The 24317-nt window shown below is 45.5% G+C and overlaps 1 protein-coding gene across 4 annotated transcripts in view; it reads left to right on the top strand.

Moving 5' to 3' along the window:
- Positions 1–18289, top strand: part of BEGAIN (brain enriched guanylate kinase associated) — a 239830-nt gene extending 221541 nt beyond the window's left edge. For 3 of the 4 annotated variants that reach the window (XM_073610033.1, XM_073610031.1, XM_073610030.1), the window contains one exon: positions 1943–18289. In XM_073610033.1, coding sequence (XP_073466134.1) covers positions 1943–3313 — 1371 coding nt within the window. In that variant the 3' untranslated portion in view covers positions 3314–18289. The remainder of the gene's footprint in view (positions 1–1942) is intronic. The other variant, XM_073610034.1, reaches the window with a different exon arrangement.
- Positions 18290–24317: the final 6028 nt, after the last annotated feature.

Genomic DNA, 24317 nt, shown 5'->3' with positions numbered 1-24317 from the left:
CCCCCCTCCCTCCTCACAGAAAACACACATACACATCCCATAATACTTTTCTCCCAAGGCAGACACACACAGTAGAATGGGATACAGCCACACCCCAAATGACCAAGCAAAGAGACCACAACAGTATGAGACAATATACAATATAAATATATACACAACATTCCAGTGTGGTTGTACAGCGAGTCCGATTAGTACAGATCAGACTGGGGTTCTCCGACACCCTGGGCCTCGAATGGACAGAGGGTGACTTAGACATAGGAGGTGCATGGGGAGCTCGAGCAAGGGTTTCCCAACCTCTCCAAGGGATTCTGGGTTCCACGGGCCCCCCACCCAAAGTGACTCCCGTCACAAATCCTATTTTACCAGACGATGCTTCTGCCAGTAATTTGTAGAACTGCAGAATTCTAATCCACAAAACCTCTGAGATTTATTACTATTCAACAACCCGGGATTTGCAGGTTTCTGGAAGATCTGCTTTATAGGGCAAGTGTGCTTTTTAGCCAAAGTGGACTTACCCCCCTTGCCTGGAGCGTAAACCTACACCCCCAGCTGCTTACCTAACCCATCCATAGCCTGCCCTATGTGTACACCCCAAGTACCCACACATGAACAACGAACCCTAAAAACAGTGTAGAGCCATCCCCAGAGAAGAGTGACGGCAGAAAGAAGACCACGTCCTCCATCCAGTCTGCCTCATTTCCAAGCATAAGATGCAGACAAGCATATGAAGAAAAAAAGGTTGCATGGGGGTCAACCACCAAGTATATTTTTAGGGTCATCAGAGAAAAGCAACTCATGAGGAGAGAATCTATATACCTGTAAATGGGAAAACATGGAAACCGCAAGCAGAGCCACTGACTACGAGGCTGAGGACCAGCAACTACTCCGGTTATCGCAGAAGACCATCAGACTTAAAGTGTTTGGAAACCTCAGACATGAAATCTGAACAAAGCATATCCCTTTAGTGTATACTTGTCTTATTACAGAGCAAAGTGTCTGTCTGCTGCATCCTTCCTTTGCTATCTGCATGAGTCTTCTCCTCCCCCCTCCCCCTCCTTCCTCAGCTATCTGTATAAGTCTCCTCCTCCCCCCTCCCTCCTTCCTCTGCGATCTGCATGAGCCTCCTCCTGCCCCCTCCTTCCTCTGCGATCTGCATGAGCCTCCTCCTGCCCCCTCCTTCCTCTGCGATCTGCATGAGCCTCCTCCTGCCCCCTCCTTCCTCTGCGATCTGCATGAGCCTCCTCCTCCCCCCTCCCCCTCCTTCCTCTGCTATCTGCATGAGTCACTTCTGACAAGTTTTCCTGACACCAAGAGATAAAAGGTGACCGGGGAAGGAGCTTCAGCACACAGCCTGTGATTGACAGCCTCAGCTCTGTTCCTGTGTGCTGTGTGAAGGGGGGGGGGGGTGTCCCTTCCCTCCAATCAGCTCTCAGAGCTCCCCTCACTGATGTAATTTCAGCTCTCCGCCTCTTCTTTTCAGAGATCCTGTGTAAATTCTGCACTTTGAACGGACGTAGGGGGAAGATTGCAGCAGAAAAACAGGTGCAACTTATGTAGGAGGATTTGTTTCCTCTCTGTGTATGACCTGAGGCCAGTCACTTGGGGATGTGGAGGGTTTACAACCACTTTAAATGTGTTTTTCCATTGAAGATGGCACTCACTAGTAATCCTCTAAGCAGAATGATGATGATGAATCAGCGAAGATATATTTATCAGCTGGCAGTCTGAGGTTCTACACATGGAGGCCGGTCATCTCCCGGGCAGACATAGCGACAGACATAGAATTAATCATGGAGCTAAAAATATGATTGTGAAAAGGATTCCTTTGTTGGTTATCATGTCTGATGTAAATGTGTCCAATGGAATGTGTTTTTCTCTATTTCATAACATTTAATACTAAATTTTGACACCTTTTTTTTTTTTTTTTTTTTTTTGCCTGCAGCTGCCAGCCGACTTCCAGGAAAGAGTAAGTGAACACTTGGAAAAGCATGGGTGTAAACTAAGTGTGCCCCTCTCTAACGCTACATATGCTGACAGCGTTCCTACTTGTGTCATTGCTAAGGTGCTGGAAAAGCCCGATCCCAGCAGCCTCTCTTCACATCTATCAAGTACTTCAATGAGGGACCTTACTTATGAACAAGCAAGTCAAGAACCGGAGGAAAAGTTCCGCCAGAGGCAGCAGTTCAAGTCAGAGATCTACTGTAGTGACACGGCCCTGTACTGCCCAGAAGAAAGGAGAAGAGACCGGAGGCAGAGTTTTGACGTACAGGTCAAAGGCGAGGTCTTCCTGAGATCTCAGAACTCCACAGACAGCACGGTAGAAGACGGCTTCCACTCAAGTTTTTCACACGAAGCCTTCAATGAATATGTAGCATCTTTACCAACATCAAGTTCCTACTCCAGCTTCAGCGCTACTTCTGAAGAGAAAGAGAACAACCAAGCCAATACGTTGACCGCTTCCCAACAGGCCATATACATGGGAAACCGAGATGACCTCTTCGAAAGGAAGTCCACCACCGGTTACGAACATGCAGCCAGTCCTCGCTTTGTAAAGTCCAAGTCTGTCCAGCACATGGAGCACAGTCCGGAAAACGCAGTATCTCCAAACTTCATAAGATCTTCTTCCTATGTAGAGGAACCATTCCACTTCTCCAGAATCCGTACTCAACAGGGATCTCACAAGTCACACAGTGAGTGTAGAAGCTCAAACCTTTCCGAAGAAGACTTACCGACTAGGTGGAGGCAGCTGAGCGTAGAAGATATTGGCGCATACTCTTTCAGCAACGATGGCAGAATATCGCAGTGTAGTTTTACAGAACAGTATTTTGCACCAAGTCCAGTTAAGCAGCTGGAGAGCCCCATAAGCCCGCTGTATGCCAGTTACAAGCAGGATAGCTTTTCGGAAGGAGAAGAGGTTTGTCAAAGCAGAATGGGAGACTCTTGCTTCCTAAGAACGGACTCTGGCTTGAAAATTGACATCAGCGCCAGCTGCAAACAAGAAATGCTGTCTTCTTTTAAGGCAAAAGAAACGAGAGACCAAAAAAGTGAGCGGATGTCGGTCCAGCTAGGGAGCAAAAGCCTGGATTCCAACTCGTCAGTCAAGAGGGAATATGTAGACGTCAGCCCAAACAGTTCGGCAGAATCTCTGAATCAAAGCCCCATTGAGGCCTCAGACTTACACCAGTCTTCCATTGACCAAGGACACGCCAGTTTCCACGGCAAGCCCCAGCCATTCCAAAGAACTGGGAGCATCGGCTTAACTAGGAAAGACAGTCTTACAAAAGCACAATTGTACGGCACCCTCTTAAATTAATGATCTTCCAGATTGCAATAAGCAACATTGCAGAGTACGCATTGACACAAAGGATGATGGGAACGCCGTGGGGTTCTGATGATGCTAGCGTGCCAGTATTACCAGTTGTTTTATTCCATGTTCGTGTAACTTGCACTTTTTTTGTGGAAAGCTTCCAGTTTAAGAAGAGAAAAAACAAAAACAAAATTTAATGACCTTGTACATATAAAGATTACCTCATATTAAAGTAGAACTCCACTTTTCTAAGAAATCTGATCTGGTGAAGTCGGGCGCTTTCATGTATTATCTTCTTTTATCTGCTCATGTTTGTACAAGCCTTGGAGGTGACCATTATGTCCAGAGGAACGTGTGCAAACTCCAAGCAAACTCTGGAACTTCTGCTGGACCAGATGGTGACCCGGTTGTATTTGGCATTGGCTTTACGGAATTATTTTTTATTTGGTATATTGTAGGTTGTAATTTTCTTGTTCATAGGTGGCTGAGGATTGAGGCCCAAGTCATTGGTTCTAGATCTATGGCTTTTGTATGGTAGGTAGGTATGTTTAGGGATGGCAGAGTGACCAGGAAATTATGCGTTCTTGAAATTTTATTTGCAGGATGTATTTTTTTTCTTTGTGTATTTCGGGTAGTTTAGCTTTTTTCAGAGCCCTTCATGCCAGTACATTGGATTAAGGTGACCTCTTCCTTGGCATGGGTTGGCAATGCACAGAGAAGACAGCCTGCCCCATTTCCTACAAGGCAGAACACCTCAACGCACCCTTGTGTGCCACCATACATCGTGCTATAGGTGTATTGGCCAGGTGTGTTGAAGTGTCATTAAGAATGAATCGCACCGGAGTACACCAATGTGTGTTATGCGCCCTACGATACCAGGAGCATTACCGCACTGCATCGGTGTAAATGGGCTTTTAGGGGGGTTTTATTTGGGTTTTCCCCCTTTTTTATGTATTTCATTATTTGTGTACTTTTTTTTTCTTTTTTCACTTTTTTATATTTCTGTGAAGACGAGTGAGGAGGCCATTGAGAGGCTTTCACCTGGTACAAGATCTGGTCCAGGATACCTTGATGGGACCTTCTGTAACCCCACATTGCCACTTTTTTGTGTTTTTGTTTTTTTGTTTAAGCCATTATACCTATAAAACCCCCAGAAAGCACCGTCATTCACCTCCCCCCATTGATTCCAATCATAGTTGTGCAAAGCCTATTGCATTAGGGTGTGCACCCCAAAGCTCAAACACATGTGTGTGTCTATATACTGTATATATGACCCTGGCACATTGACCTCCCTGCCAGCACAGAGAAAGAGAAGCGCGTAAGCACTTCCCTTATGGCAGAGCCGGTAAAAAGGAGATCTTTCCCATTTCCCCGCTGCTACATAGAGCGATAATGCTAATGTGCATTATTAGGTGATTAGAGTATGCCCAGGCACACCCGGCACACCCTGTGCGCATGCCTATGATTCCAGTGCATTGTTGAGTCTTCGGGATCAGGGTTAAGTTAAGGGTTCAGGTAAATTATATTTAATGGCTATTAGCGTCAGTTCCAAATAGGTATGGCTACTACTATGCTTGTGTAGAATTTCTGAGGTGCCAATGCAGCAAATACAACCGCTCCAAATATCCCTCCACCATGATGGATACCTCTAGAGCCTGCCCAATCATCGGGAGAGCAGTCTTCTGCCATACCTTACCAGATCAGGTTTGTCAGGAAGGGAGCGCCGGCCTCGTTTCTATACTGAGCGCAGTCACATTTCTAAGGCCGGGAGACAAATAATTGAACCAAAGCCCGAACGATCGTTTACATTTAGCCATAAAAATCTAAAGTTAAAGGGAAAGCGTTCTTTTCAGTAAGTTTGAGTTGTTATTATTGTTACCTGAAAGTGATTTTTGATGTGACCTTCACTTTTTTTACATGCTTGCTTGTTCCATATTTTTCGTGGCGGCATTTCATACATTACAGATCCTCCTTCTAGCGTCAGTCTGTCTGATTGGCCACACAAAACTACAACTGCTGAAGAAAACCATTGCAAGTCCATCCTTGTGTTCTCAGTCTTAGCAGACTGACTGACCTGCAATGAATGAGGAGCAGTATAGTACAATCACTGTGCAGCCCTACGAAAAGGGAAGTCCAGCCGGCATGGGAATGGGACAAGCATGGCTGGAACCTTCCCAATGATAGAAACTCCACATAGACACAACGATCTCACAGCATTAACATCAAAGAAATCGATCATGATTGGGCTTATGCAAGAACCTCAATGTTATTAGTAGATTACGGCTGCTTACAAAAGATTTGCCTCGGCATTTACCTGTTCAGCTTTTACCCGTTTGGGGTCACATTGATCGTCCTGTCAGCTCCTGACTTGTGTAGCGATGCAGAAAACAAGCAGCGGGCTATGATAGGTGACACAGCTGTGCACACTCAGGAGCTGGAAGACAATATTTGTGGTCAAACAAAGCAGCAGATCACATAGAAGGACACCAATATCCCATAAATTGCAAAGAATCACATATAGGACTTCTATAGGCTCCCCAACATTTATACACTGTACACCACGGGTAAGTCTTCTACATTTTCATTTGTGTTTCTCTATATCAGGAGTCTCCAGACTTCTCAACCAAAAGGGCAGTTTACTGGCCTTCAAACTTCGGGGGGGGGAGCAAGATTGTGGCCAGTGAAAGTAGAAAATATCCCAGCATCAGCGGGAGCAAAGAAAATCGCACCATTGGTATCAGTGGGAGGAATAGTGCCCCATCATTGGTGTCAGTGGGTGGAATAGTGCCCCATCATTGGTGTCAGTGGGAGGAATAGTGCCCCATCATTGGTATCAGTGGGAGGAATAGTGCCCCATCATTGGTATCAGTGGGAGGAATAGTGTCCCATCATTGGTGTTGGGGGGGGAATAGTGCCCCATCATTGGTGTTGGGGGGGAATAGTGCCCCATCATTGGTGTTGGGGGGGAATAGTGTCCCATCATTGGTGTCAGTGGGAGGATTAGTGTCCCATCATTGGTATCAGTGGGAGGAATAGTGCCCCATCATTGGTATCAGTGGGAGGAATAGTGCCCCATCATTGGTGTCAGTGGGAGAAATAGTGTCCCATCATTGGTATCAGTGGGAGGAATAGTGCCCCATCATTGGTGTCAGTGGGAGGAATAGTGCCCCATCATTGGTGTCAGTGGGAGGAATAGTGTCCCATCATTGATATCAGTGGGAGGAATAGTGTCCCATCATTGATATCAGTGGGAGGAATAGTGTCCCATCATTGATATCAGTGGGAGGAATAGTGCCCCATCATTGGTATCAGTGGGGGGAATAGTGTCCCATCATTGGTGTCAGTGGGGGGGAATAGTGTCCCATCATTGGTATCAGTGGGAGGAATAATGTCCCATCATTGGTGTCGGTGGGAGGAATAGTGTCCCATCATTGGTATCAGTGGGAGGAATAGTGCCCCATCATTGGTATCAGTGGGAGGAATAGTGTCCCATCATTGGAATCAGTGGGGGGGAATAGTGTCCCATCATTGGTATCAGTGGGAGGAATAATGTCCCATCATTGGTGTCGGTGGGAGGAATAGTGTCCCATCATTGGTATCAGTGGGAGGAATAGTGCCCCATCATTGGTGTCAGTGGGAGCAATAGTGCCCCATCATTGGTGTCAGTGGGAGGAATGGTGTCCCATCATTGGTATCGGTGGGAGGAATAGTGCCCCATCATTGGTGTCGGTGGGAGGAATAGTGCCCCATCATTGGTATCAGTGGGAGGAATAGTGTCCATCATTGGTGTCAGTGGGAGGAATAGTGCCCCATCATTGGTGTCAGTGGGGGGAATAGTGCCCCATCATTGGTGTCAGTGTGATGTATAGTGTCCCATCATTGGTGTCAGTGGGAGGAATAGTGTCCCATCATTGGTATCAGTGGGAGGAATAGTGCCCCATCATTGGTGTCAGTGGGAGGAATAGTGTCCCATCATTGGGGTCAGTGGGATGTATAGTGTCCCATCATTGGTGTCAGTGGGAGGAATAGTGTCCCATCATTGGTATCAGTGGGAGGTATAGTGCCCCATCATTGGTGTCAGTGGCTGGGTACAGGTCCCACTTCTTCAGGTTCGAATGCCCTTAAGCACATATCCTCTGGTGGCTCCGTCTCACTCAGGCATAGGGACATACGATTCTGCCACATGACTTAAGGTCGTTATATAATTATCATGAGTCTCTTCCCCACGGATAATTGACTGGCCTGGGATAGCAGAGGGGCAACATTATTACTTTCTTTCTCACAGAACCTGAAGAAGTGGGACCTGTAAAACCCAGTAAATGTGTTGTGTAATAGCTGCTGAAACCCCCTGATCTGATCACCAGGTAGGGTTTTGGAAAACGCCCTGTACAGAAATGATGAAGATATGAGCCATTGGCTGAAGGGTGGGCAGCACAAGGGTTACCTGTGAGACCATTATGAGTATGTACTGTAATATCTGCTGTTCTATGTCCATTAATGGGCCGTCTTCTGCCTGAGAATTATGTATTTTAATGAATCTGAAGAACAATGTTATAGAGGAACAGAAGTGAGAAGGTTGAGGTCTTAGCTGTGGTGTACAGTGTATAAATGTTAGGACACCCGTAGAAGTCCTATATGTGTTTAATGTTGTATTTGTGGTAACAAAGTTGACAGAACAGTAATTTCCAAAGTTCTGGTGGCCTCTGACCCTTGCCTGCCACGCCGAAGAGCCTAGCTCAGAGAATGTAAAGCTAAATAGGAGGGCAAAAAATCAAACCTTTCCCAATGACACATAAGTCTATTTATTCAGGCTGACTTCCCCCTATATGCATTACCATGTGCATTGCGGAATGTTGTGAATGCGATTAGAATGATGGCCATTTATTTCAGTGGAGCTCCCTAGACTTCCATGCAGTAACACACCTGACCCTTTACCACACCATAGTGCATAGCTGCAAATAAACACGAGCAGTGTTGCGTTGAGTGTTAGGGAGAACAAAGTATCTTTGCCTTGTGTACAACCATTTGTATTCTTGCATCAGCCCAACGATGACTGGTTCTCTTTAAGCTGATTGCGTTCAGTTGTATACATCAAATGAAAGATTCGCTTTAGACTGAAGTGTCCATGAGCAGGAAATGGGTTGATTCAGGTTTTATGAAGGAGATATTGTCCCATCATGCAGTACCTGAAAGAGGAGCAGAGCCAAGAATGAGCCTTTCTTAGGTAAACCCACGTTCTGGATCTCTACATCATAGTCACAGAGCCAAGAATGACCCTTTCTTAGGTGACCCCATAGTTTGGATCTCTACATCATGCTCACAGAGCAGAGCCAAGAATGACCCTTTCTTAGGTGACCCCATAGTCTGGATCTCTACATCATGCTCACAGAGCAGAGCCAAGAATGACCCTTCCTTAAATGACTCCATAGTCTGGATCTCTACATTGTAGTCACAGATCAGAGCCAAGAATGACCCTTCTTTAGGTGACCCCAAAGTCTGAATTTCTACATCATAGTCACAGAGCAAAGCCATGAATGACCCTTCCTTAGGTGACCCCATAGTCTAGATATCTACATCATAGTCACAGAGCAGAGCCAAGAATAACCCTTCCTTAGGTGACCCTATAGTCTGGATCTCTACATCGTAGTCACAGAGCAGAGCCAAGAATAACCCTTCCTTAGGTGACCCTATAGTCTGGATCTCTACATCGTAATCACAGAGCAAAGCCAAGAATGACCCTTCCTTAAATGACTCCATAGTCTGGATCTCTACATTGTAGTCACAGATCAGAGCCAAGAATGTCCCTTCCTTAGGTGACCCTATCGTCTGGATATCTACATCGTAGTCACAGAGCAGAGCCAAAAATGACCCTTCTTTAGGTGACCCCAAAGTCTGAATCTCTACATCATAGTCACAGAGCAGAGCCAAGAATGACCCTTCCTTAGGTGACCCTATCGTCTGGATATCTACATCGTAGTCACAGAGCAGAGCCAAGAATGACCCTTCTTTAGGTGACCCCAAAGTCTGAATTTCTACATCATAGTCACAGAGCAAAGCCATGAATGAGCCTTCCTTAGGTGACCCCATAGTCTAGATATCTACATCGTAGTCACAGAGCAGAGCCAAGAATAACCCTTCCTTAGGTGACCCTATAGTCTGGATCTCTACATCGTAGTCACAGAGCAAAGCCAAGAATGACCCTTCCTTAGGTGACCTTATAGTCTGGATCTCTACATCGTAGTCACAGAGCAAAGACAAGAATGACCCTTCCTTAGGTGACCCTATAGTCTGGATCTCTACATCATAGTCACAGAGCAGAGCCAAGATAGACCCTTCCTTAGGTGACCCCATATTATGAATCTCTACATTGTAGTCACAGAGCAGAGCCAAAAATTACCCTTTCTTAGGTGACCCCAAAGTCTGGATCTCTCTACATAGTAGTCACCAGTGTGGGAAGGCTGGTGTCCTTTTATGCTGCTTTGAATGAAAACAAATCTCTATTACAATCGTACATGGCTGGGGTCAAAAGTAAAATGAATTTAGCCCTTGTGAAGGAAAGCTCTGACTCTCTCTAGCAGTCTGATGGTTTTGAGTGTTCATGATAGGACATACTGAGCAAAGAAGCAGTACCATGTCACATGACCGAGTACAGCCAATAGGAAATCCATTGTTGATTTTTAGGACTGCTAACCCCGTGTTGGCTTGTATAAAATCCAGAGTGAAAAGTGGCGGAGAAAGGATTTGAGTCGGTGTGGGATCATTGTCTTCCTATGGACCGACTGTTGTCACTGCTTTGGGGTTCATAAGTACAAACACAAGATTTAAAATATGTCGTCAAGTTCCAACCATTGGGATTCTCTTTGTTGTCTGATACTCTGATAATGGAACTTTTGTCCAATCAGAGCCCTGCCTAGTTACCCACCATGCTCACCAAAAGTCATAGAAGAGCGACAGGCGCCCTGAAATATTGACCTCTAATATACGGGCGAGTCAATGTGAACAAGCAGAGACCCAATGTTAAGGCATTTGGGCCAGTGAATGGCCATCTACACCCCCCATGGAGGCAAGTGGCTGTGAATGACACACTTTGTGCAGACGTGGTCCACTGTTGTCACCATCAGGAAGCTGATCTCCAACAATGATGTGCAGCCAATGTTGAAGCAAGTGCATGGAGATAGGAAGAGGCTGGAAAAGGTTGTAGGAGATCAGTGTCACTGAAATAAAGGTAAAAACAGTGTTCTATGGGGGAAAAAAGGGGCAATTGTTTGATTCACAGTCCTTCAATAAACTGAATGTCACCCAGTCAGGGTTTGGATCGACTTTCGTGGAGTGGAATAGGCAAGTTGGAGGAATTTCCGATTCGCAATTTTAGAATGTGAGTTTGTTGATGGAGAGCAGAGTAGGAGACCAGTGCAGGCAGATGCTGAATGCACTACCTATCTCAAAACAGTTTTTCTAACAATGTCCACCAATTTTCTTCCCTCCCCCACTGACCAAGAGTGGTCAGCTGGTACTACATTTACTGCCCCCCATGACAATACTGACACCCAGCTATCATCTGTCTTCTAAAATCCTTAGGCTCCACCCACCAGGACTGTGGTCATATGCATAGCAATCGCTTGCTCACAGCCGTCATACTGAAGTGTGCATGTGAGTGCAGGGGCACGGGCACTTTATAAACGTAGCATAGATCTAAGCCCCAGTGTGGGAATGAGGATGTGACGTTATAGGAGCTGGTCAGTAAGGTGTTCAAAAGTGTACATTAAAACAAAAACAAAAAATGCACTGTATATATTTGAATAAATTTGCAAATTTTTAACTGTGACTGTCGTAGCTGCACATGTCGTACCGCGGGGCCCCACCACTATCTGCAACCAAATTAAGAACGTCGTCTACGCTGCGGTGCTTCCCGGGAATCAATGAAAGGTTTTCAGCCTAAACGTATCACCAACTATGCCCAGCTTCCTAAACTAGGGAGGTTGATCGTAGGGGTGGCACAGAGGGGGGCTCCTCATGGCTACCTCACAAGAGGGGCGATTTGTTGAGAGGAATTTTTTTCTATAGGCTTGCATTTATATTGGTAATAACGCATGAACTGTCCTTACTAGTGTTGTATTTTGCATTCTCCAATGAAAGCAGCAAGTTGGACTCTTTCTATTTTCTATGAGGATTGTGTTTTTAAAAATGTGTTTCTAAATGGGAAAAAAAAAAATCTGCAGATGATTTCCTGTCTGTCAAGACGATGGATCCGCCATGGAGGACGCTCTGTGGATTTAATGCACACTAGCGCCTTGCTTAAAATGTTCACCCTTCTCAGGAATACGTTTCCCCTTCAGACATTTTGGAACGGTGAGAAATGTGAGAAGCAGGACAAGAGTCAAACATTTTCTATTCATTCCGCTGATTCTGTTTTCTTGGATTAGAGATGGAGCATTGCATGGGTGATGATTACAACGCTCAGGGGGTATTCTACTATGTTGGAGGAAGGATTTCTTGTGTCTTTTTACCAACTGAGGTTCTTAAAGTATCTCTTGTGTAGTTTATGGATGGATTGGGGAAGGATTAGTACCTCTGTCAGTTTTTTACTGCTCTGTGTCCCCGCTCTGGAGGTTTACTCTATTGGTCATCCATGTCACCCGGAAGTGAAGTGCCACAGTGTGATATTCGAGTCCAGAAACAAGTTTATTCCAATAACAGACTCTTTGCGAATCCAACATGTTTCAGGTCCTACATCAAAATATAAAGTATATGTGAACCCTCACAGGCAGGCGGTGCTCCCAAGTATAATGCAAAGAAGAAAACTGACCACGCTGGGATGCATGTGCTTCCATGTCCTGGTGTGGTCAGTTTAAAATAGAAAGCAGAGGGGCTGGCAGGATCATCAGGTATTTCACGCAATGGAAGCAATGCAAAGAGAACAGGAGACTTCTTCATACCAGTACATGGGACAACTGACATTTATCAGGGATGTGAAATGCTGGGGTAACAATGTACATGGACTCGGTAGTAAGGGTACTATTGGGTGTTTAGACAATGTTGTTGGTCTGCTCAGCATAGTAGCCCCGCTAGAGCCATCTGCTGATGGATGCTAAGCAAACCCACAACATTGACCCAACTATACCCTTACTACTGAGCCTGTGTACATCCAACGAACCAGACATTGGAAAGAACTTGTATCTGGACATGAATATCACACTCTGGTGCTTCCATTCTAGATTCCTCCCATCCCTATCACAACCCAGAGTGATAACTGAAATCCCCTGATGTGTAGAGGCAGCTGGCCCAATATTCTATGCTTACACCACCAGACTATCAGATGATCATTTAAAATAAAAAAAACTCCAGGTTTCAGCTCTATGGTCAGAGTAATGAAAAATCTAAAACTCTCTTTTGGTTACCAGAATGGGAGGTGAGGGGAACATTTTTCAGGAAGGACCCCTGAGAGGGCATTTCTCCTCCTTGCTGTTTATGTGACAAGATGTAGAAGAAAATCTCCCCAATGGGACACAGAAAGAAAAGACAGCAGGTTTCCTCATCCATAACTGACTCAAAACATTTGGGCTGGAGGTGCACTCCATTGTAATTTATTTTCATAGATAAAACCTTCCACCATTATTCATTTTAGAAATTAAAGTGAACCTCAAAATTCAAAGTAGAGACAGAATTCCACAACCAAATACTTTCTCACTGTGGTGGACAATCCCACCATCCATCATCTACATACAAATGAAAGGTCTTCATCAAACCTGAGGACTGGAAAGTATGACTGAAGCTCGGCTCCTTTCCACAACGTGGAGAGAATACCCCCTGCAAGGCAAGGTCACATCTAAGGTCCATGCAGATGGGTACCCGATCACTGGAGGGCGAAGTCGCGTCTAAGGTCCATGCACATGGGCACCCGATCACTGGATGGCAAAGTCACATCTTAAGTCTATGTACACAAGCACCCAATCACTGGAGGGCGAGGTCACATCCAAGGTCCATGTACATGGGTACCCAATCACTTGAGGGCAAGGTCAAGTCTAAGGTCCGTATACATGGGTACCCAAACACTGGAGGGCGAGGTCACGTCTAAGGTCCATGTACATGGGCACCCAATCACTGGAGGGCGATGTCACATCTAAGGGCCATGCACATGGGCACCTGATCACTGGAGGCGAGGTCACGTCTAAGGTCCATGTAGACTTGCACCCGAGCACTGGAGGGTGAGGTCATGTCTAAGGGCCATGTACACGGGCACCAGATCACTGGAGGGTGAGGTCATGTCTAAGGGCCATGCACATGGGCACCCGATCACTGGAGGGCGAGGTCACGTCTAAGGTCCATGTACATGGGCACCTGATCACTGGAGGGCGAGGTCACGTCTAAGGTCCATGTACATGGGCACCCGATCACTGGAGGGGAGGTCACATCTAAGGTCCATGTACACGGGCACCCGATCACTGGAGGGCGAGGTCACGTCTAAGGTCCATGTACACGGGCACCCGATCACTGGAGGGCGAGGTCACATCTAAGGTCCATGTACACGGGCACCCGATCACTGGAGGGCGAGGTCACATCTAAGGGCCATGTACATGGGCACCCGATCACATCCTAATGATGCAGCTTTGCTGAGTTTAAACTGCTGGTGGGCCGATGTGCTGGTACATCCAGGTCAGAGATGCACTATGGAAGACCAGAAAGATTGGGAGATGCACCCTTCAGTCTGTCAAATGGTGCTGCAGTGCTAAACTGCTCTGTTTTTGCATAATAACCTCCATAAAACATTATATGTTAAATGGAGCCATTAGAAAAGTTAAAAGAAATATTCCAAGGAAGTAAAGGTTCCGGCCTCCCCTTCAGTCTTGCGCAGTTGTACCGGCTCCTCTCCTGGACTGAAACAGCTTCCTCTGATTTCACTGAACACTCTGAGCTTCTCACAATGTGCATTGGAAGCTGCAGCAAGTCAGATAGAGCCCCACCTCATTTCCTGTCTGGAGGATGTCCAGCATCATCTAATCCAGGAGTCTCCAAACTTTCTAAAAGAAAGGGCCAGTTTACGGTCTTTCAGACTTTAGGGGGGTTGCACTGTGGCCATTGGGAGTAGAAAAGGTCCCAATGTCAGTGAGAGAAAATAATGCCCCATTGTTTGTTTCAGTAGGAGTAATTGTTCCCCATCGTTGGTGTCACTGGCAGGAATTGTGCCCTATCATTGGATGCCATTGTTGGTTGTCATTGGTGTCTTTGGGCCTCATTGTTGGTGTCATTGGAAGAAATTGTGCCCCTTCATTGGTGTCATTGGGGAGAATTATGCCCCATTTTAGGTATCAGGGGATAAAATAGTGCTCCAGGGGCCGGATAAAAGCAAACAATGGGCAGCAGTTTGGAGCCCACTGATCTAGCCCCTTTCTCCCCAGCCTGACTGTCCCTGGCCCCACCCCTTTTATTAATTGGATTTCAGTTCTGTCAATCATGGAGGCTCAGCATCACATGTGGGCGTTACCTATGCAAACACAGCCTGCCTAGGACCGCCCACTCCTCCAGACTGACACCCACCCATCAAGGCATTGTGATATTTCCATAACCCCTCCCACTGCTTGCATCAGGACTGAGGGCTCTAGAGAGGAGTACTGAGGCCGGGGGCTGTGATATTTCCAGGCCCCAGCCAGCCCCTCCCACCAGTCATGATCTGCCTGCATTGCAAAGAGAAACATAGAGACCCGGTGATGACATCACTGGATCTAAAATAGGTTATGTAATGAAAATAGATAGGTTTGATGGAAACATTTTTTCAGCGTGTTAATGAGGGGGGATCCGGGGAAGGCAAAATATAACCAGACTAAACATCCGCTTTAAACAAGCCTTCATTGTACACCTGGGGCGCTTGTGTTCATTAGGCTTCAGGGTTAAGTATTGCAGTTCTGAATGGAGTAAAAGCTTTAGCTGAAATGCTGTTGAAGGAGAACAAAGTTCTAGGTGCACTTTGTGACAGGACCACAAGGACAAGTCAACCCAAATGTATTAACAATCACCAGCTTGGTAGGGCTTTCCAGGACTCCAAAACAAAGATAATCCCTACTGGGATTTCAAATAAATGTGCCACAGGCTCCCCAACATGGCTTTATACTGAGGAGCATTGCTACCCGGATCATCTAATGGACAATCCAGTGGGTGATGGGAACCAACACTGTCCAGTCAAAGGCCTTTAGGCAAGTCATGGGGCGTTATGGGGGACAGCTGGGATCTTAGCAGTGGTCACATCTGTTGGCATCTTGGTGAGTTTCTAGGAAGCTGGAATCTTTTGAAGATTTTTTTTTTAAGTTTTTAAGTTGGTCAGACCTTGTGAAGGTCAACTCCAGCAAGCACTTAGCCCTAAAAAACAAATGGCTCAAGGACAGCTTCCAGGTAAAATGCCATGCCGATGTACAATACCCACAAAATATCGAATGTGAGAATTGTGAGGGTCCTTACTGATGAATGTGGTAAAGGAATGGTTGGTGCCAGTGTAAGGAAGCACGGGAAGATGAATGATATCAAGGTCTTCATTCATTTTTTTCCTGTTCTATTTTACTTGCCAAAAATGCTACATTCAGTACAGTTTTGATTGACCCCTCCGAACTGACAATCTGAGAGATTTGGTTTCCATTTCAGGACATCTCTCCGACAAATCTTTGTGTCAATCCTTTCTTACACCTTAATGCACCCCAGAAAAGCCATCACACTTCCACTAAAAAAAATGTACACCACTCCTCTCCTCCCCAACACAACTTTGTTTGTTCAGATCAGCGATTGAACAAGAGAGCAGCAGGTACGCCATGTGGCCAAAAGTATTGGACACCTGACTATTACACCCATGTGGGCATTCCTCCAAATTATAGACATTGTAGACAATTGTGCTCTTCCAACCTTGTGGTAACAGTTTGGTGAAGACCCTTTTCTGTTCCACCATGGCTGTACCCCCTTCTGTGTACAAATCCAGCTCCATAAAGACTTGTTGTGACCAGTTTGGTGAGTAGGGAACTCCAGTGTCCTGCACAGAGCCCTGACCTCATCCCTACTTACCACCTTTGGAATGAATTTGAACACGAATTATGAGCCACGTCATCTTATCCAACATCAATACCTGACCTCACAAATGGGCTAAATTCCCACAGACACCCTCCAAAATCTTGTAGGAAGCCTTCCCAGAAAAGTGGAGGATGTTGTAGCAATAAGGACAGGGGGGGAGTGGGGAAGAGTCCCTATTAATGCCTATAGTTTTGGAATGGGGTGTGTAACATGTTCATATAGGTGTGAAGGTCAGGGCTGCACAAGCTTTAGGCCATACGGTGAATGATTTAAAGTGGTCATTGTAGACCTTAGTTCCGAGTTAGGCCAGTTAATTCAGCGGTAGATGTGGCTATAGAAATGCCATTACCTATTTAACCCTGATAGGAGAATAAGGTTTTGTTTGTTTTTACTGGAGACCCCTGGAGGTTTCCAAGTGCAAAGTTTGTTTTCATTTCCTTTCACCGGGTGTCAATCCCAAAACAGTCAATATATTCCTGCACCGAGAGAATGTGTGGCACAGCTAGTTGTCAGTGCTCCAGAATCCAGCTTTTCTCAACCTTTACTTCAGAGGAACACTTAAAATAATTTTCAGGTCATTGGGAACCCCCGCTACAACCAATTCTTTTGGGAGTCAGTATAAAAATTGCCCCTTATTTTGAGAAGAATGCTCCCCTTACAGTGGTGGTCAGAATTCTACCCTTAGAGACAGCTAAAAAGATCAATGGTGTCATGCAACTGGCTATGCCATGGGGAGTTGGCCCACAGAAATATGCAGGCAACATCAAATAGGAGGTCAATCGGCCATAACTTAAGGAACCCCCAGCAATCTCTGGAGGAACCCTATTTAAAATTGGTTCATTTAGACCTTCACAAACCAGAAGGGTATGGAGGTGAGTGTATCATAAGACTGGCTGAATTTTGATGTGCGTTAAAGTTGCACGTAAGCCAAGCAAACCTAATCCACTGTTAACAGCACAGAGAAGAAGGAAGCACAGTTTACAGATTAGAGCGCCCTCTCCTGCACCAATCACTTGATAGACCAGAATTCTACAAAGTGTCGGGAAGGAGGATATGTCCACCTCTGTGATATAATAATGTTATATTGCTCCTCATACCTGGTTAATTTAATGCTAGGAGCCATAAAATGATTTCCAAACAGTACATGCCTTCAGTGGAACTTCTACAGACAGGAAATGAGAGGAAGTGGGTGGAGCTGCAGAAGACGGCGTCCCCAGCAGCACTTTGTCTCTTGGGCTCTGAGAGCCGACCTCTGTCCAGGTGCAGCTAGCCTTTAGACGCTAACGCTCCATGGGAGCCTTCTTTAACACATGCGTGTGAAGGTCCAATGTAAACATAAGGAGGATATATAGACCAGACGGGTCCTTGAAGACCGCTCTTTAGAACTGTAAGGAAAGGGGTAAGGAAATTGGCTAAATCTGCAAACATGCTTGATTTCATGTTGTAAAGCGCTGCGCAAACCATTGGCGCAATATAAATTCTGTCTAATAATCATTTACCTGAATTTATTCAATGAGCTAATGAGTTTTAAAAGTGCACTTATCCTTTAAACACAGCAAACAGCATTTCCTTCATTAGAAAAACAATGACAAAAAATATTAAAAAAAAGAGCGGACTGACCTCGCCCCGCCGGTGGAGCACATCCCCCGATTTCTGCACATGGATGAGATTTATGCAGCTGCATTGTACATTTTAGTTTTTGGTGTTTTCTTTCTTTTTCTTCCCGAACGCCCTTGCTTTATAAACTAGGCAAGGTTGGTTTCATACTGATCCCAGATTTTGCTGCTGCCCTTTTTCTTCATCCAGTCACCTTTAAAATTTGTCTATTCTGCTAACTGTGACATTTCCATTTTTTGGGAAAAAAAGAAGAATGCATTTATGAAATATTTTGTAATTTTCAATGATGAAAGCTCCTAAAATGAATAAAAAAATATGACTTAGTGATAATTCGTGTGGTTATTTGGTGTTGTCATTGGTTGGGGTTGAAGGTAACTAATATATGAGGGGGGGGTTATTATTGAGCTTCAGCCATTCCGAGCTGAGGCAGTATTTAAACTCCTTATACCGCGGTGCACACAGAAATGTTTTAATGAAGTAGAATTGTTATGGGGTGGTGGGGGGGGGGGATTATTGGGCGGTTGGTGGTCGCTTCTCTGTGTTTATTATTACTGTCTGTAATTTCTAGGCAGATTTCCCTCCACTTTCTGTCCTGGTGTTGGATGGTCACCGAGAAAGGAAATGACATGGGATCTTCTCATTGGATATACAGTAATAAAAAAACACTGATATACAGTAGGTCTAGCCCTCCACCCCATCACTTCCACTCTATTACTTTTATCTGGGGTTCAGTTTTAAAGAACCCCTAGAAGACACAACATGGTGGTGTTCACATACTGACTAGATATTCAAAATCATGAAATTTTTTTTAGTATTGGCAGTTTAATGCCTACATATAGTATATGGTCAAGCATTTGTAGACACCTGACCTTCACATCTACTATATAGTTACATAGTAGGTGAGGTTGAAAAAGACACAAGTCCATCAAGTCCAACCTATGTGTGTGATTATATGTCAGTATTACATTATATATCCCTGTATATTGCGATCATTCAGGTGATTATCTAATAGTTTCTTGAAGCTATCAATGCTCCCCGCTGAGACCACCACCTGTGGAAGGGAATTCCACATCCTTGCCACTCTTACAGTAAAGAACCCTCAACGTTGTTTAAGGTTAAACCTCTTTTCTTCTAATTGTAATGAGTGGCCACGAGTCTTATTAAACTCTCTTCTGCGAAAAAGTTATCTCCCTATTGTGGGGTCACCAGTCCGGTATTTATATGTTGTGGGGTCACCAGTCCGGTATTTATATATTGTGCGGTCACCAGTCCGGTATTTATATATTGTGGGGTCACCAGTCCGGTATTTATATATTGTGGGGTCACCAGTCCGGTATTTATACATTGTGGGGTCACCAGTCCGGTATTTGTATATTGTGGGGTCACCAGTCCGGTATTTATATATTGTGGGGTCACCAGTCCGGTATTTGTATATTGTGGGGTCACCAGTCCGGTATTTATATATTGTGGGGTCACCAGTCCGGTATTTGTATATTGTGGGGTCACCAGTCCGGTATTTATATATTGTGGGGTCACCAGTCCGGTATTTATATATTGTGGGGTCACCAGTCCGGTATTTATATATTGTGGGGTCACCAGTCCGGTATTTATATATTGAGGGGTCACCAGTTCGGTATTTATATATTGTGGGGTCACCAGTCCGGTATTTATATATTGTGGGGTCACCAGTCCGGTATTTATATATTGTGGGGTCACCAGTCCGGTATTTATATATTGTGGGGTCACCAGTCCGGTATTTGTATATTGTGGGGTCACCAGTCCGGTATTTATATAATGAAATCATATCCCCTCTCAAGCGTCTCTTCTCCAGAGAGAATAAGTTCAGAGCTCACAACCTTTCCTCATAACTAAGATCCTCCAGACCCTTTATTAGCTTTGTTGCCCTTCTTTGTACTCGCTCCATTTCCAGTACATCCTTCCTGAGGACTGGTGCCCAGAACTGGACAGCATACTCCAGGTGCGGCCGGACCAGAGTCTTGTAGAGCGGGAGAATTATCGTTTTATCTCTGGAGTTGATCCTTTTTAATGCCAATATTCTGTTTGCTTTGTTATCAGCAGCTTGGCATTGCATGTCATTGCTGAGCCTATCATCTACTAGGACCCCCAGGTCCTTTTCCATCCTAGATTCCCCCAGAGGTTCTCCCCCCAGTCTATAGATTGCATTCATATTTTTGCCACCCAAATGCATTATTTTACATTTTTCTACATTGAACCTCATTTGCCATGTAGTCGCCCACCCCATTAATTTGTTCAGGTCTTTTTGCATATGGGTGAGAGAATGTGGAATCCCCTCCAATGATGGGGTTCAGGTGTCTCCAATGAAGGGTCCTGGTAATCCTCCATCATACAAAGACATTGTAGACAATTGTGCTCTTCCAACCTTGTGGTAACAGTTTGGTGAAGACCCTTTTCTGTTCCAGCATGAATGTGCCCCCCTGTGTACAAAGCCAGCTCCATAAAGACTTGGTGTGACCAGTTTGGTGTGGAGGAACTCAAGTGTCCTGTACAGAGCCCTGACCTTATCCTTACTGATCACCTTTGGGATGAACTGGAACATTAACAGTGACCTAAGCCATTTCACCCAATATCAGTACCTGACCTCAACCTTACTGAACACCTTCAGGATGGATTGGTGACCCAGGTCTTGTCACCCAGCATCAGTAACTGACCTCACAAATGGGCCAAATCCCCACAGACACCCTCCAAATCTTGTGGAAAGTCTTCCTAGAAAAGTGGAGGATATTAAAGCTGCAAAGTAGGGTATGCTAGTGGCCATGGGGGGGGGGGGACAGGAGAGGGGGCAACACAATATAAATGGCCATAGGGAACTCCATAATAATGGCCATGGGTTTTGAAATTCGATGTCCAGAGACATGGTTTGACCAGTATTGTGTGGAGGGACTCGAATATCCTGTACAGAGCCCTGACCTCATCCCTACTGAACACCTTTGGGATGAACTGTAACACTAAAAGTGAACCAGGTCTTTTAATCCAATATCAATCCTGTTCTTGCAGGCTCATGACTAAATAACTCTACTATTAATGGTATAAGGGTCATCCAACTATAAACAAACACCATATGGCCCAAAATCAGTGGACTCCCCTCTGCATTATAGAGTCTAGGTGTCTCCAGTGAAGGGTCCTGGTAATCCTCCATCATACAAAGGCATTGTAGACAATTGTGCTCTTATAACCTTGTGGGAACAGTTTGGTGAAGACCCTTTTCTGTTCCAGCATGACTGTGCCCCCCCCCCCCCTCCCGTACAAATCAAGCTCCATAAAGACATGATGTGACCAGTTTGGTCTGGAGGAACGCAAGTGTTCCTCATAAAACCCTGACCTCATCCCTACTGATCACCTTTGGGATGAACTGGAACATTAACAGTGACCTAAGTCATTTCACCCAATATCAGTACCTGACCTCAACCTTACTGAACACCTTCGGGATGGATTGGTGACCCAGGTCTTGTCACCCAGCATCAGTAACTGACCTCACAAATGGGCCAAATCCCCACAGACACCCTCCAAAATCTTGTGAAAAATGTAGAAAGATAATGAAGGATGTTATAACCACAAAGGAGGATAACTGTTAATGACCATGGGTGTGGCAATGACACATTAATGGCTATAGGGGCACTACATAATAATGGCCATGGATTTCATAAATGAGATGTCCAGCTCCATAAAGACATGGTCTGTCCAGTTTGGTGTTTAGGAACTCAAGTGTCCTGTACAGAGCCCTACTGAACACCTTTGGGATGAATTGGAATGGTGATGGTGAGCCAGGTCTTCTCATTTAACACCAGTACCTGACCTCACAAATGAACACAAATTCCCAGACACCTTCCAAAATCTTATGAAAAGTCTTTCTGGATGAGTGGAGGATGTTAGAGACACAAAGAAAGCCAACTATTTATGAAGAGTGGAGTCAGTTCCATAAAGATATGGTTTGACCAGTTTGGGATGGAGGCACTTGCGTGTTCTGCACAGAGCCCTGACCTCATCCCTACTGAACACCTTTGGGATGAACTAGGATTTATTTGGTGCCCAATGTGAGGCATCAATGTGTAAGTCAGGTCTTCTCATCCAACATCAGTACCTGACCTCCCATATGGGCTAAATTCCTACAGACACCCTCCAAATCTTGTGGAAAGTCTTCCTAGAAAAGTGGAGGATATTAAAGCTGCAAAGTAGGGTATGCTAGTGGCCATGGGGGGGGGGGGGGGACAGGAGAGGGGGCAACACAATATAAATGGCCATAGGGAACTCCATAATAATGGCCATGGGTTTTGAAATTCGATGTCCAGAGACATGATTTGACCAGTATTGTGTGGAGGGACTCGAATATCCTGTACAGAGCCCTGACCTCATCCCTACTGAACACCTTTGGGATGAACTGTAACACTAAAAGTGAACCAGGTCTTTTAATCCAATATCAATCCTGTTCTTGCAGGCTCATGACTAAATAACTCTACTATTAATGGTATAAGGGTCATCCAACTATAAACAAACACCATATGGCCAAAAATCAGTGGACTCCCCTCTGCATTATAGAGTCTAGGTGTCTCCAGTGAAGGGTCCTGGTAATCCTCCATCATACAAAGGCATTGTAGACAATTGTGCTCTTATAACCTTGTGGGAACAGTTTGGTGAAGACCCTTTTCTGTTCCAGCATGACTGTGCCCCCCCCCCCCCGTACAAATCAAGCTCCATAAAGACATGATGTGACCAGTTTGGTCTGGAGGAACGCAAGTGTTCCTCATAAAACCCTGACCTCATCCCTACTGATCACCTTTGGGATGAACTGGGACACCGATGGTGAGCCAGGTATAACTGGTATGCACCTGTAGGTATCTTTGATCCCAATGACCTGCATATACAAGGGCTCAGTTTCAGGTCACATAGGCAAGATGAGGACAAAAGCAGCTGAATATGCACCAAACAGGGCCTCAGCCAGGTGGGCAACATCAATGCCGGAATGATAGTTAAAAGCCACCTACCAGGTAAGACTTTAGTCTTTTTACTCTACATGAAAAATCTGCTACTTTGTCTGGAAACTATAATGAATATTAAGCATTTTCATTTATTTATTTTTATTTTGGAGGTTTACAGATTTATAAACTTAGGTTTTATTTACTGTATATTTTTAATCATTTGGGAACTAAATATTTTACACAGATTAACAATTATGACATGGAACCTTCACATGCACAATTTGAAAAGGATGCTGGGATTTTTACTAAGAAAGCCAACAACAGACTTTTACCATTTGTCTTCTCAATGAACAGTTGAGTTAAGTGAACTCCGAGATAATAAATCCATCGGTCATGTGACTTCTTCTGGAATCTTCTTCTAGATCTGTGCAGTAATCCAGTGTGAAACTTCCTGTAATAAAGACCGTCCACTGCTGCCCTCTCTCCTTGTGCAGGGTGACTGGTCTTGTCTCCACCCCCTTCTGTAGTTTTCTATAGTGGGTGGAGTCTGCTGGGCCCCTCCCACAGCTCTGCTCTCTTTCCTTGTGCAGGTGGACCGGACTTGTCTCCACCCCCTCCTGTAGTTTTCTGTAGTGGGTGGAGTCTGCTGGGCCTCTCCCACAGCTCTGTGATCTCTCCTTGTGCAGGGGGACCGGTCTTGTCTCCACCCCCTCCTGTAGTTTTCTGTAGTGGGTAGAGCCTGCTGGTCCCCTCCCACAGCTCTGCATTCTTTTCTTGTGCAGGGGGACCGGTCTTGTCTCCACCCCCTCCTGTAGTTTTCTGTAGTGGGTAGAGCCTGCTGGTCCCCTCCCACAGCTCTGCATTCTTTTCTTGTGCAGGGGGACCGGTCTTGTCTCCACCCCCTCCTGAAGTTTCCTGTAGTGGGTGGAGTCTGCTGGACGCCTCCCACAGCTCTGCTCTCTCTCCTTGTGCAGAGGGACTGGTCTTGTATCCACCCCCTCCTGTAGTTTTCTGTATTGGGTGGAGCCTGCTGGCCCTTCCCATACCTCTGCTCTCTCTCCTTGTGCAGGGCAACTGGTCTTGTTTATATGGAAGGCCCTTAGGGGGCGTGTCCTCAAATCTTTGCCATTGTCCTATCACCCAAAGGTACATACCTATAACCCAGGGTCTACAAATACGAATCTACTGCCTGTGTCCTGTACGATATTTAAAGGGAGAGCGGACCAGGAGAAGATGGCGGCAGTGGTGGATGGAGAGGTGAAGGGGAGAGCGGACCAGAAGAAGATGGCGGCAGTGGTGGATGGATCCATGAAGGGGAGAGAGCGGACCAGGAGAAGATGGCGGTAGTGGTGGATGGATCAATGAAGGGTAGAGCGGACCAGGAGAAGATG

The sequence above is a fragment of the Aquarana catesbeiana genome, linkage group LG13 (genome assembly GCF_042186555.1).
Source record: "Aquarana catesbeiana isolate 2022-GZ linkage group LG13, ASM4218655v1, whole genome shotgun sequence".
Classification (NCBI taxonomy): Eukaryota; Metazoa; Chordata; class Amphibia; order Anura; family Ranidae; genus Aquarana; species Aquarana catesbeiana.
This window is presented reverse-complemented; position numbering and strand designations above follow the sequence as displayed.